The sequence below is a fragment of the Microcaecilia unicolor genome, chromosome 3 (genome assembly GCF_901765095.1).
Source record: "Microcaecilia unicolor chromosome 3, aMicUni1.1, whole genome shotgun sequence".
In the NCBI taxonomy this organism is placed as follows: domain Eukaryota; kingdom Metazoa; phylum Chordata; class Amphibia; order Gymnophiona; family Siphonopidae; genus Microcaecilia; species Microcaecilia unicolor.
Genome location: NC_044033.1, coordinates 140304230 through 140318963, shown reverse-complemented (window position 1 = coordinate 140318963; position 14734 = coordinate 140304230). Strand labels below are relative to the sequence as shown.

At 42.7% G+C, this 14734-nt stretch overlaps 1 protein-coding gene across 1 annotated transcript in view; it reads right to left on the bottom strand.

Annotated features, from left to right (window-relative positions):
* Positions 1-6715: 6715 nt before the first annotated feature.
* LOC115465716 (sulfotransferase 6B1-like) overlaps positions 6716-14734 on the bottom strand; it is a 33760-nt gene continuing 25741 nt past the window's right edge. The window contains exon 7 of the mRNA XM_030196398.1: positions 6716-7024. Within this exon, the coding sequence (XP_030052258.1) occupies positions 6894-7024 (131 nt within the window). The 3' untranslated portion in view covers positions 6716-6893. The remainder of the gene's footprint in view (positions 7025-14734) is intronic.

Below are 14734 nucleotides of genomic sequence, written 5' to 3'. Positions count from 1 at the left end.
TAGATTCTACTTCTCAAGAAAATGCTGCAATAATAAAGGGCAATCTTCTGATCCATAATAAATTAGAGGCTATGGAAAATATTATATGAAATAGAAATCTTTGTGTGATAAATGTTCCTAAAATTCCCAATATGGGGCTCATTTTCAGAACAAAAACATCCAAAAAATGTCATAGATGTTTTTCTTAAGTAGACAATAGTAAGAGGATCACCCTCAGGACTCCAAAGTGTAAGGTCACCAAATATATAAAAAGGAATCCAATAAAATTTATATGGAAATATAATGTTTGATTTTAACAGGCGAGGCTGGTGGTTGGGAGGCGGGGATAGTGCTGGGCAGACTTATACAGTCTGTGCCCTGAAGAGGACAGGTACAAATCAAAGTAGGGTATACACAAAAAGTAGCACATATGAGTTTATCTTGTTGGGCAGACTGGATGGACCGTGCAGGTCTTTTTCGGCCGTCATCTATTATATTACTATGTTATTTCTAAAAAGCAAGGAAAAGACCTCAAAACGCCCGACCGCTTACTTTCAGTTTTCGGCTGCTTTAACTGGGGGCGTGGTGTTCATCACTGGTCATAAAAACCTTGCTTGGAAAGAATTATTTTAACTTTTAATTTATTTCCAAAAAGATTTTAGCAATTTTGCTCTTTTTACAAAAACGTTTTTTTAAATATATTGACAACTAGTAAAAAAGGCCCGTTTCTGAGAAATGAAACGGGCGCTAGCAAGGTTTTCCTCGGAGTGTGTATGTTTGACAGAGTGTGTGTGAGATTGACTGTGTGAGAGAGAGGGAATGTGCGAGAGTGTGTGTGTGTGTGTGTGACAGAGAGAATGTGACTGGGTGCGAGCGTGTCTGACAGTGATAGTGTATGTATGAGAATCAGAGTGTGTGCCAGGGGCCCGGCCCATCACTCCCTCCTCCCTCCCAGTTCCAGGGTCTCCCTCCCCCTCCCTGTGCACTCCAGCTGACCTTGTTAATCACCCAGGTCAAGACTTGGGGAGGAGTTAATTGCTTTACTCCAGCTGACCTTGTTAATCACACAGGGCAACCACTCCAGGTGCCTGAGAAAACAACTGTGGCAGGAGTTAATTGCTTTACTTGCAACTCTCTTTTCCTTTGTGTACTTGCTAAACCAGGTATCTATGCCACCTCAAGTTTCCGGTTGGAGGCTTCAATTAGAACTTTGGAGGTGCCTTTTATATAGAGAGATATCAGTGCTAACTTCAAATTTTCTTTGGTTCATAAAAACCTTCACTGATTCTCATGAAGTGCTCTAAAGCAGCTTTACAAAGATAAAAGTAAAGCTATGGTCAGATCAAGAGAGAGGGAAAAAAATTTTCTCAATGCTTTCTCTGTCAAAACACAGCCCTTGAAAAAGCCCACAAGCGAAAGGGATGGGGCCACCGTCGGGCAACAGATAAGTGCGTGACTTTACTTTATCTTTGTAAAGCTGCTTTAGAGCACTTCATGAGAATCAGTGAAGGTTTTTATGAACCAAAGAAAATTTGAAGTTAGCATTGATATTGTCAATATATTTAAAAAAATGTTTTTGTAAAAAGAGCAAAATTGCTAAAATCTTTTTGGAAATAAATTAAAAAGTAAAATAATTCTTTCCAAGCAAGGTTTTTATGACCAGTGATGAACACCACGCCCCCAGTTAAAGCCACCGAAAACTGAAAGTAAGCGGTCGGGCGTTTTGAGGTCTTTTCCTTGCTTTTTAGAAATATTTTGTTAAAATCAAACATTATATTTCCATATAAATTTTATTGGATTCCTCTTTATATGATAGATGTTTTTCTGCAATAATGGAACAAAATGAAAATGTCTCGAGCCAAAATTAAGATGCTTTTGGCTAGACCTTTTTCAAACACAAGTAAGTAACCAAAAGTTGCCCTAAATGATCAAATAACCACTGGATGCAGTGGTCACAGACCCCTCCCACTCTCCTAAGATGTGACAGTACATACCAGGCTCTTATGACAGCTTCAGATATGATGGCTAGTCTTGTTAGAACAGTAAGCAGATCCCAGGAGTAGCCTAGTGGTCAGCACAGTGGACTGTAAAGAAGGGGACCCAGGCCCATATCCCACTCTAAACTGGTACACTTGTGGTGGAAGGTGTGCGCCCTACAAATGTACCTACATATAGGTGACACCTGCAAGCTTGAGAGCTATTGTAGCGGTGAACAGTGAGGTACACCATAAAATATAAGGAAGTTATGGTGAGTTGTGTACCTGGGACCTTTTATGTAAAGCCCACTGCTCTGCTGGGATGTCTCTGTGGCCAGTCTACTAAGAATGATGGCTGGTTTTTAGGCGTTTTTCTCTTGGACATTTTTTTGTTCAAAATTGGTCCCAAAAGGAAAACACGCTCAGCACAAAACATCTTGAAAAAGGTGATTTTCAAACCAAAAAGACAGATGTTTTTCAGATTCAAAAATGGTCTTGTTTGCCACTTGATTTTTGGATGTTTTTAGCAAAATGCCCCAAACTGCACTTAGACATTTTATCAAAAATGCCCCTTTATATCTCCTAGAGGGATGTTCAGAAACTATTTGATGGAAATATTGAAAATTCCAAAACTACTACTACTACTAATAACATTTGTATAGCACTACCAGACGCACGCAGCGCTGAACACGTGACACATAGAGACAGTCCCTGCTCAAAGAGCTTACAATCTAGGTAAAACAGACAGACAAGACATTTACGGGCAAGGGAATTACTGGGTAAAGAGGATCAGGGGAGAAGGAGGGCAAATGAGTAGGGGTTAGGAGCCAAAGGCAGTAGTGAAAAGGTGGGTTTTTAGCATAGATTTAAAAACAGGTAGAGATGGTGCTAGACGTATAAGTTCGGGAAGTAGGTTCCAGGCATAAGGTGCCGCAAGACAAAAGGGACAAAGTCTGGAGTTAGCGGTGGAGGAGAAGGGGGACAATAAGAGATATTTGTTCAGAGAGCAGAGTTCACGGGGAGGAATGTAAGGAGAGATGAGAGGTAGTGAGGGGTCATAGAGTGGATGCATTTAAAGGTCAGCAAGAGGAGTTTGAACTGAATATGGAGGCGGACAGGTAGCCAGTGAAGTGACTTGAGGAGTGGGCTAGTGTGGGCATAACAATTCTGGCGGAAAATAAGTCGTGCTGCAGAATTCTGGACAGACTGGAGAGGAGAGAGATGGATGAGCGGGAGACCAGTGAGAAGTACATTGCAATAGTCTAAGCAAGAAGTAACAAATACTTTGCCAGAAGTATTCAAGGCTTATTAAATTCCTTTAAAATCTAAACCACAATCTTCTGGCAATGTGACAGAAGTAACAGAACTGGTTGCACAACTGGATGATACAGGTTTTACAAGCCACAACAAAAAAAAGGAGGTAAAGACCCTCACGGAACCGTGAGATATAGAACAAAAAAAGTGAGGAGGACGAATGAGGATACCAAAAATTGTATTTATAGCAATTGGCAATTGCACACGCTTTTTAGGAGAGGAGTATATCAGGCTTGTTCCTGGCCATCACGTAAAAATTTTTTCCTGAGGAGAGGAGACCCAAGAGAGTTCTGCTATATTATATTTTCACCGTGCACGTTTCACATCATACTACTCCAGGTTGTTAAAGACCCCTGAGGCAGGCCTTTGGGCCGAAACATGGCTGTGTCGGGTCATTTTATATGAATAAATAAAATGTTTGGTATCCTCATTCGTCCTCCTCACTTTTTTTGTTCTATATCTCATGATACAGGTTTTACTACATTCCTGGAAATATCACAAGCAGTTCCGTGAATTCAGAACTGGATAATGATAAGCTTTTGAGAACTTTTTTTTTCTTCATAAAGATTCTGCTTTTTGTATTTTTGCTGATGTAGCCCGAACCACGCAAAAGAGACAACAATTTCTCTTACTGCGATCAAGGGTCTTACAGATAGGCACAACTTATTTTTTGAAGTTTCCATGTGTGTACTGAAATACAAAGATATAAAATATGTGTTTTTTTGAACCTTCTCAGGGCCCGCATATGCTAGTGACTACAGCATCAGTCTGCTTTCATGCATAACCCCCAGTTCAAATTTCATCAGTTGCCAGTGCTTCGTGTATGAGCAAGAACTTATTGCTAATGTCTACTTTCTGTCTTGCCTCTGAGACAGAAGTAACCTTCTGGAGGTCTCCTGGGGGGGTTGGACCCTCGAGTAAATCTTTACTCCCCCAGTCAAGAAAAAACTCTGGCTACTAAATAAGTGTTAGACATAATAAATGTTTAATCAAATTGTCAAAGAAGCCAATCAGTAATTATTGAAATAGTAACAAATAAACTGCCAATAGAGTATAATATGTAGCAAATAAAAACAGAGTTTTCCCTGGGAGATGTCAATATGTCCACTTGCTAGTGGACGCACTGAGGCTCGCCATCCTCAGTTTTGTTTCCTCTTAAATACTTTTTCTTCCTTTCTTCATTATCTTAATTATAGTTACCCTTCCTACCTAATGAATATGCATCTTTCCAGAGTGTTCTGTTTCCTGTTATGATGAAACCAGTTTCCAGCACGTTCCATCAAATTCTATCATTTATTTCTTAATTATATTGACAGTTAGGGCCTATCATTTACATAAGCATAAGTTTTCATTAGATAATGGGTTAAGTTACCCTGCTACTACCCCCACCCTCGTGCTATTGCTACAAGTTTACCCACACCCACTTACTTCTCCTTTTGATTGTTTATCTGGATACAGCAGCTGTTATTAGTCATAGGAGTCTCCGTCTTAGTTGCTGACCAGCAACTTATCACAAGTTAGCATAGGCCAAATGTCAACCACAACCTTAGAAGGGTAGCTTTCAGAAAAAAAAAATCATTTATAGCTGTCTTGCAACTCTTGTCTGCTCCCAGCTCAAGAAAAGTAAAATAGCTATATTAAAATAAAAACTAGAAATATGTATGGTTTGCACCTTCTCATGGCCTCTATGATATACACTAATACTTTAATTTCATATGTCTAAACACTTGAAAACATAGCACCATTCAATTTTATGAGTAGTATACAATAGTTATTTTATTACTATTTATTATATACTAAGGGGGGAAGTTATCAAAGTGGGCTACCATTAAAGATGGGTTATTTTACCACAAACTGGTGCTATTTTAGCACAGGGTCCCACTCTATGCAACAGTAGCGTAGCCAGTGATTAATTTTTGGGTGGGCACAGACCTCTTTCCTCTCCACCATCCGCCCGCCCGCCGCCACCACATTTTGTGCCCACCCGTGACTGCCCCGCCCGCGACAGCCCCCTGCACTGACCTGAAGTGCGTTCTCCCTCCAATCCAGCACGGGCGATCATAGCCAGCCTTCTACCACGTCCAGTGCGCGTCATCGGAGCTTCTCAGGCGCGTCCCACCTACTCTGCAACTTCCTGCTGGACGTGGTAGAAGGCTGGCTATGATCGCCGGTGCTGGATTGGAGGGAGAACGCGCTTCAGGTCAGTGCAGGGGGCTGTCGCGGGCGGGGTGGGCCTGTAGCAAAAGTGGGTGGGCCTGGGCCCATCCAGGCCCACCCGTGGCTACGCCCCTGCTATGCAATGAGACCCTGTGCTAAAATAGCACAACTTGTGGTAAAATAACTCATCCTAACAGTAGCTCACATTGATAACTTTCCCTCTAAACAATATAAAGCTGATTCTAAAGCATGGGATCAATATAATCTTAGATAAAACTGATGCAGCCACAAAGTAAACTTGTGGTACAGACGTAAATTGGAAGACATGGAGGGGCATAATCGAATGGGGCACCCAAGTTTTCCTGAGGACATCCGCGAAGGGGCGGGAAAACCCGTATTATCGAAACAAGATGGGCGTCCATCTTTCATTTTGATAATACGGTCGGGGACGTCCAAATCTCAACATTTATGTTGACCTTAGAGATGGTTGTCCACGATTTTCGGCGATAATGGAAACAGAGGACACCCATCTCAGAAATGACCAAATCCAAGCCATTTGGTCGTGGGAAAAGCCAGCATTCGTAGTGCACTGGTCTCCCTCACATGCCAGGACACCAACCAGGCACCCTAGGGGGCACTGCAGTAGACTTCAGAAAAATCTCCCGGGTGCATAGCTCCGTTACCTTGTGTGCTGAGCCCCCCAAAACCCACTCCCCACAACTGTACACCACTACTATAGCCCTTATGGATGAAGGGTGGCACCTAGATGTGGGTACAGTGGGTTTCTGGTGGGTTTTGAAGGGCTCACATTTACCACCACAAGTGTAACAGGTAGGGGGGATGGGCCTGGGTCCGCCTGCCTGACGTGCACTGCACTCACTAAAACTGCTCCAGGGACCTGCATACTGCTGTCATGGAGCTGGGTATGACATCTGAGGCTGGCAAAAAATATTTGAAAAGTTTTTTTTAGGGTGGGAGGGGGTTAGTGACCACTGGGGGAGTAAGGGGAGGTCATCCCCGATTCCCTCCGGTGGTCATCTGGTCAGTTTGGGTACCTTTTTGAGGCTTGTTCATAAAAAAAATGGACCAAATAAAGTCGCCCAAGTGCTCGTCAGGGACGCCCTTCTTTTTTCCATTATCGGTCGAGGACGCCCATGTATTAGGCACGCCCCAGTCCAGCCTTCGCTATGCTTCTGACATGCCCCGATGAACTTTGGTCATCCCCGCGACGGAAAGCAGTTGAGGATGCCCAAAATCGGCTTTCAATTATGCCTATTTGGGCAACCCTGTGAGAAGGATGCCCATCTTGCGATTTGTGTCGAAAGATGGGCGTCCTTTTCTTTCAAAAATAAGCCTGTAAGTTCAGTATAAATGTAAGAAAAATTAGATAATCAGTAGCACATTTATACAGACAAGTCAAGCCCATTCTGTCAACTGGAAGTTACTTCAGAAATCATGTTGGCATGTTTAGGCCTTGCAGTGAACATCGTACTTCAGCTTTGCTCCCAGTTTAGTTCCTGCTAAGTATTTATTAAAGCTGTCATCCATTTCTTGATTCTGAGCTGGAGAGAAGTAGCTCTTCCAGTCTCCAATATCACCTTTGAGGAAAAGGAAAAGAAGTGTAAGAAAGGCAAAATATTCAGATGTTCTTAACAATAGCTTTCCCTACTTTATCTAGCAGCAGTGTCGGAACATTAAAAAAAAACTGGCATTACATGGTAGAGAGGCAGATTAGAATGATGGGCTACAGATAATCAGTGCATCTACAATTTATTTGAGTGCCTTTGGAACTTTAGAGTAAATGCCATCTGGTCTGAGTGATTTGCTACACTCGTATTTAGTTTGGAAAAAAAAAGGGAGAGATACCAAAAAAAAGAAACAAACCACGGGTGAGCTTATAACATAGAAAACAAGTTAATACTATATGTAAGAAGGCACTCCATGAAACTAATGACCAGCAGATTAAAAACAAATCATAGAAAGTTTTTTTCACACAACATATAATTAAACCGTGGAATCTTTTGCCAGAGTATGTAGTTACAGTTACTGACATAGTGGGATTCAAAAGAGTTTTGGACAAGGTCATTAACGAAAAGCAGGTACACTTGGGAAAGCCATTGCCCATCTTTGGAAATGAACTATGAGAAACAGATCTACTTTATAGGATCTACTGGGTAATTTCACCCATACAGGCCACTGTACAGATGTCACGTTTTCCCACAGAACACAGGGTTTGTGAGCCCTTGGACCACTGCCGAGGAGCGGCAGTGGCAGGCAAAACCACCCCAAACCAGAGACACTGACAGAACTCTGACAGGGACGGCTAGCCTTTACCTGCACTTGGCCACCCTTCCCCAGGAGTTGAGCTCCTGGTTCTAGGCGGCCGGCAGGACTTGCTGGACAGAGCAGGAACAGAATACCCACTAGGCTGAACAGGGGCTGAGGGTCAGAGGGGAAAGGGATGTACATGGGCAGCAAGGCAGGAAACTGGGCTAGGACACACAGACAGATAATACTACACAAAGCAGGAGAAGGACAAACTAAAGGACAGGAACTGAAAGCTGCAAGCAGCCACAGAAACAGGGAACAAGCACTGACAGACGAGACAGAACTGAAAGCTGCCAGGCAGCCACTGAGCAAGAGACACAGACAAACAGAAACTAAACACAGAAAGACAAGCAAACCCTAAGCTAAACTACACACAGACTAACTAGAAACAGACAAGGAACCAGAATAAAACCCACACTAGGCAGAAATGCAACAAGCACCAACAAATCAGGGCCTTAGGCGATGCAAAGGCAAAGCAGAGAGTTTCCAAATGGCTAATAAGCCCAGCAGCAGCTGAGATTTAGCTGCAGCAATCACCAGGCAGCTACGGGTGCTGTGCAGGCTCAAACAGTACAAGAAAGTCTGGCAGGCCGGAAGATCCGGACTGGACTGGGCTGAAGTCTGGAAGGGGAAACAACACACAGACAATCCAATGCAGCCACCAGGTCTGGCCACCAGGTGGCGAGATGACTGAGAGCCTGAAACATGGGCAGAATCGTAACAACAGGATGCTGGGATCAACAGACAGTGGTCTGACCCAGCATGGCTTTTTTAATATTCTTATGAGGATATCTAGAAAACAATATTAAGTAAATATTGAAAATCACTTTTTGTTCAGAGCTGATGCTGAACACATAAGTGCCCAGTGGTTAGGGTGGTGGACTTTGGTCCTGGGGAACTGAGGAACTGAGTTCAATTCCCACTTCAGGCACAGGCAGCTCCTTGTGACTCTGGGCAAGTCACTTAACCCTCCATTGCCCCATGAAAGCCGCATTGAGCCTGCCATGAGTGGGAAAGCGCGGGGTACAAATGTAACAAAAATAAAATAACAATTTTAAAACTGGGGGGCAACTGAATGTGTACATTGTTGTATGTCAAGAATTCTACAGCGGAAAAGGGGGCAGGGATTAAGGCAATCTCAGGGCTTTGCTAGTTACACATATAGCCCCGGATTCTATATAGTGTGACCGAAGTTGCATGCACAAATCCAGTCATAGTTTAGATTTGCACATGCAATTTAATCACTTAACAAGCCTGTCAGCACCAATAATTGCCACTTAACAAGCAATTATTGATACTAATTGGCATTAATTAGAATTTATGCACAGAACTTGAAAAGGCATAATCTGTGAAGTGGTGCATGTGAATTTGAATGCATGCTGCAAAAAGGGGGTGTGGCCATGGGTGTGGAATGAGCAGACTGTGGGCGCTCCAAAATCTACGTGCACGGTTACAGAATACACCTGTTTCATGCCTAACTTAGGCACCGGCATTTACACCAAGTAAAATGGACACACCTAGAGCTAGGCGCAGGCATGGCTGCTAAGTATATTCTATAAACTGGCTAGGTACAGTTTACAGAATATAAGTACATAAGTACATAAGTACATAAGTAGTGCCATACTGGGAAAGACCAAAGGTCCATCTAGCCCAGCATCCTGTCACCGACAGTGGCCAATCCAGGTCAAGGGCACCTGGCACGCTCCCCAAACGTAAAAACATTCCAGACAAGTTGTACCTAAAAATGAGGAATTTTTCCAGTCCATTTAATAGCGGTCTATGGACTTGTCCTTTAGGAATCTATCTAACCCCTTTTTAAACTCCGTCAAGCTAACCGCCCGTACCACGTTCTCCGGCAATGAATTCCAGAGTCTAATTACACGTTGGGTGAAGAAAAATTTTCTCCGATTCGTTTTAAATTTACCACACTGTAGCTTCAACTCATGCCCTCTAGTCCTAGTATTTTTGGATAGCGTGAACAGTCGCTTCACATCCACCCGCTCCATTCCACTCATTATTTTATACACTTCTATCATATCTCCCCTCAGCCGTCTCTTCTCCAAGCTGAAAAGCCCTAGCCTTCTCAGCCTCTCTTCATAGGAAAGTCGTCCCATCCCCACTATCATTTTCGTCGCCCTTCGCTGTACCTTTTCCAATTCTACTATATCTTTTTTGAGATACGGAGACCAGTACTGAACACAATACTCCAGGTGCGGTCGCACCATGGAGCGATACAACGGCATTATAACATCCGCACACCTGGACTCCATACCCTTCTTAATAACACCCAACATTCTATTCGCTTTCCTAGCCGCAGCAGCACACTGAGCAGAAGGTTTCAGCGTATCATCGACGACGACACCCAGATCCCTTTCTTGATCCGTAACTCCTAACGCGGAACCTTGCAAGACGTAGCTATAATTCGGGTTCCTCTTACCCACATGCATCACTTTGCACTTGTCAACATTGAACTTCATCTGCCACTTGCACGCCCATTCTCCCAGTCTCGCAAGGTCCTCCTGTAATCGTTCACATTCCTCCTGCGACTTGACGACCCTGAATAATTTTGTGTCATCGGCGAATTTAATTACCTCACTAGTTATTCCCATCTCTAGGTCATTTATAAATACATTAAAAAGCAACGGACCCAGCACAGACCCCTGCGGGACCCCACTAACTACCCTCCTCCACTGAGAATACTGGCCACGCAATCCTACTCTCTGCTTCCTATCTTTCAACCAGTTCTTAATCCATAATAATACCCTACTTTTTGGCACCGATTTTTCAGGTGCTATATATAGAATCTAGTCCATAATAATAGACATAAACGGCAAACTAAAATCCAGGCACTCACAATCCCTGTACGTTAGACACATAAATATTTAGCCTACTAGTATTTATCTCCTGGCCAGTTAAATAGCACTTAAGCGGCTATCTGTGAATATTCAGTGGGAGATATTGCACCTGAAAAATCCATGTGGAAAAAAATACACCTAGGCATATTCTCTAAAGTACAACTAAATTTAGGCGTACTTTATAAAATAGGCCTATATTTCTGCCTAGTTCATAGAATATGCCAAGCGCCCATCCACAAGACTAAATATAGTCACGGTCAGTTATACTAAGTAAACCTTGGTACAGACCAGGTGTATTCTATAACAATGCACATAGATTTGAGAAATGCCCATGACCTACCCATTCCACGCCCATGCCTCCTTTTCAAATTGTGACTTAGAATTTATGAGCTTAGACAGTTCTGAACGTAAATTCTAATTAATTATAATTAGTTCAATTGTTTGTTAAGTGGCAATTATCAGCACAGATTGGCTTGTTAGCTAATTAAGTTGTGCACACAAATCCAGAAAATGACCAGATTTGCCCACGCAACGCAAGTCGCACTATAAAGAATCCAGGGGTTAGCAGCTTTCCACGAATAGTCAGTGAACTGCTGGCTAAGTTTGGCAGCAATATCAGGCCACCAAAATAGCAGTCCTATCTTTGGCTGCTATCAACTTAACCAGACAGCACTGAATATTGGTCAGTTAAGTTTAAACTGACCAAAAATAAAATGGATATTCAATGCCAGCCACTGAAAATGGCCCGGCATTGAATATCCAGGCTGACTGCGGGAATTAGCCGAGCTGCCTCCCGTGGTCTGAATTTCGGCTTCCAGATGTGTATGTGTGCACCTAATGCTTGAAGATGCCTTATGGCACCTAAGCGCTATTCTGCAAATACCTACTTAACTTACATAGCGCATATAGGAGTGGCCTAGTGGTTAGAGCACTGGCCTTACAATCCAGAGGTGGCCGGTTCAAATCCCACTGCTGCTCCTTGTGATCTTGGGCAAGTCACTTCACCTTCCATTGCCTTAGGTACAAAATTAGATTGTGAGCCCTCCAGGGACAGAGAAATAACCAGTGTACCTGAATATAACACCTTGAATTACTACTGAAAAAGGTGAGCAAAATCTAAATAAATAAATATTTGCAAGGAGGGCACACAGGGATGGAGAATGGGCAGGGCTCCCATTTACATTTGTAACTTACAGAATACTGTTTTTGAATATTGGGCCATGAGTGCCCGATATTGTCACTGGCGTTAGTACATAAGTGTAGCCATAGTGGAACAGACCGAAGGTCCATCAAGCCCAGTATCCTGTTTCCATCAGTGGCCAATGCAGGTCACAAGTACCTGGCAAGATCCCCAAACAGTACAATACATTTTATGCTTCTTATCGTAGAAATAAGCAATGGATTTTCCCAAGTCCATTTTAATAATGGCTTATGGATTTTTCTTTTAGGAAGCTATCCAAACAAGCGTTAAAAAAGGAGATTTGATGACCGGAGATGGCATGATCCTTTCTAGCCCATTATATGTGCTAAAGCCAGTGGGCGGAGCTTGCCACCATATTAGTTTGTCACAAAAAATAGCAAACTTGTGAGGTTTTATTAAACTGCCTTGGTTTTGAAATCTCTGTTAGAAGAGGATTGGGAGGAGGATGTTGGGGGGTTGAGGAGTTTTTGAGGGTCTATGAAAGGAGGAGAAGAGTTATATTCACACATAGGACATCACTAGATAACACAGAACTATTCTTTAGGAAACAACTTAAGGGGAATGTTCTGCCATTCTCTTTTATTATTCAAGTTGCAGACAGAAAAAGCTATTTAAATGAAAGTGAAATGTTTTTTTGTCAGTGCTCCAGAACTTTCTTTGTTATTTGCAATGCAGTATTGTGGATTTCAGTGCTGTGCTATATGCTCCAGTGAAACTGCTGTAGCTCATCCAGAAAATCCAGTCCTTTCCTGCGCTGGTTGAGTTGATTTTTCCTGTTGAATTTGCCATTAAAAAAAATCCCAAAATAATAATAAAAATAGAGCTTTAGAAAAAAACAATTAGAATCTCCCACTCATTCACTTCTTTAGATACCAGGAGGCATATTTTCAAAGCACTTAGCCTCCCAAAGTTCCATAGAAACCTATGGAACTTAGCCTCCCAAAGTGCTTTGAAAATATGCCTCCAAGGCTTCCATACTCCAACGGCATTCAGTTACGGGCCAGAAGCTGTGTGAATTATTTTTAAAAAGTTAAAGGAATTAGAGAAAAGGGTGGTAATAACGACTGTGTAAACACACACACATGGTTCACAGAAGGTAAACCCTTGGGCTGCAGCTGGTCAACCAAGGGTTAGCTGGGCCCCAACTGGCTGCAGGCAAGTCACCCGGACTAGGCACAGGACAGATAGAACTAGGTACATGGCTCAGCAGGAACTGGAGGTTCGGCTAGAGCTAGAGATAAGGCTATGCAATGAGACAGAAGACAAGGCAGGTGAGGCATGGCTAGGGGTAAGGCAAGTTGATCTGGAGGCAAGGCAGGAGCTTGGAGGCAAGGTTGGAACTGTGAGGCAGGCTAGAGGTCAGGCAAGGCAGGCTGGACTACTAGGTAAGGCTGACCAGGTACCATGGAGAGACCTGTTACAAAGGTAGCGTGGGGAAGCGCCCAACTTCCTTATATGGGCCCAGGAGCCCAGTGTCATCAGTGAGAGCCCTGTAGGTCCTCCTGCAGCTAGCCCTTTAAATGGGGACTCTTTTTTGATTATTTGCTCTTTACAGCTGGCATAGAGTGCATTGCAGTAGTCTAGATGACTGAGCACCATTGATTGTACCAGTTTTCGGAAGACAGTCCTTGGGAAGAAAGGTCTTTCTCTTTTTAATTTCCACATGGAGTGGAACATCTTCTTGGTTGTGATTTTTGCGTGGTTTTCGAGTGTTAGATGTTGATCGATGGTAACTCCGAGAATCTTTAAGTTGTCCGAGATTGGAAGATTTAGATTTGGTGTGTTGATGGCGGTGAATTTGTTCTTGTTATGCTGAGAGGTGAGTATTTAGGCATTGGGTTTTCTCTGCATTAAGTTTCAGCCGAAATGCATTCACCCATGAATGCATGATTTGGAGACTTTGATTGATGTCATTAGAAATTTCTTTAGATCTTGTTTGAATGATTGATCTCATTCTGAAGTTGCAATAATGGGTTTCCTGTGTGATCCAACAATTGCCGACACACTTCTTCTGTGTGAAGATTGCCCCACAAAGGCTCCCCCTTTGTCAGCCCTGAAATACATAAGTTCCTTGCTAACAAGTTATTCAGGGGGTCTTTTACTAAAGATTAGCTCGTTATCGGCAGCAGGACCCATAAGAATAAAATAGGCCCTGCTGCAGATAACTCAAGCTGATCTTTAGTAAAAGACCCCCCTCAGTGAAACCCATTCCCCAAAGGATAAATTAGATCTTTTATGCATATCAGAGGAGCATCCAACAATTAGACTATCTCTTAATACCAATTCCAGATTGACAGGTCCAGAAAATGGAACCCAGATCAGACGGCCTGCTAAATTAGAGTGAGACCCCTAAATCAACAGTGCACGGTCAACTCTGTATGTTGCAAAATTCACTCTCTATTTAGGCTGTCTCTAAATGGTTAGATATGAAGTCCAACCATTACCAGGACTTAATGAAATCCAGCTATCACACTCTTCAGTAGTCACAGAAGCAGAAAGCCAAAAAATGCTAACATTTTTCTAATGCTTCTTCTGAATAGGATTTTAGATTGATGGATCTTTTTTGGAAGAAAGTAATCCAAGGATCTATGCTCTTTAATTGAATAGCTGCTCATAAGCTTTATATGGTAGAATACATGCACACCATCTTTCAGAAAGTGCAAGACTATTGCTCAATTCTTCAGCATCTCTTGGCAGTTCAACATCGAGAACCACTGTTAGATGCACTTTTTTTCAACCAGTGCAGATATGGTTATTACCACAAGAGATTTTATTACCAAAAACAACCTCAGCAAGCCTAAACAAACGCCTTCTTTTTGACTATGCTTTTCGCATCCAATTTCTTAAAAATATTCATCCTATCTTATGTGTGGGACTCAGGGTTCAGTTTTTTCTATCAGCTTTACGGAAAATCACTAAAGGCC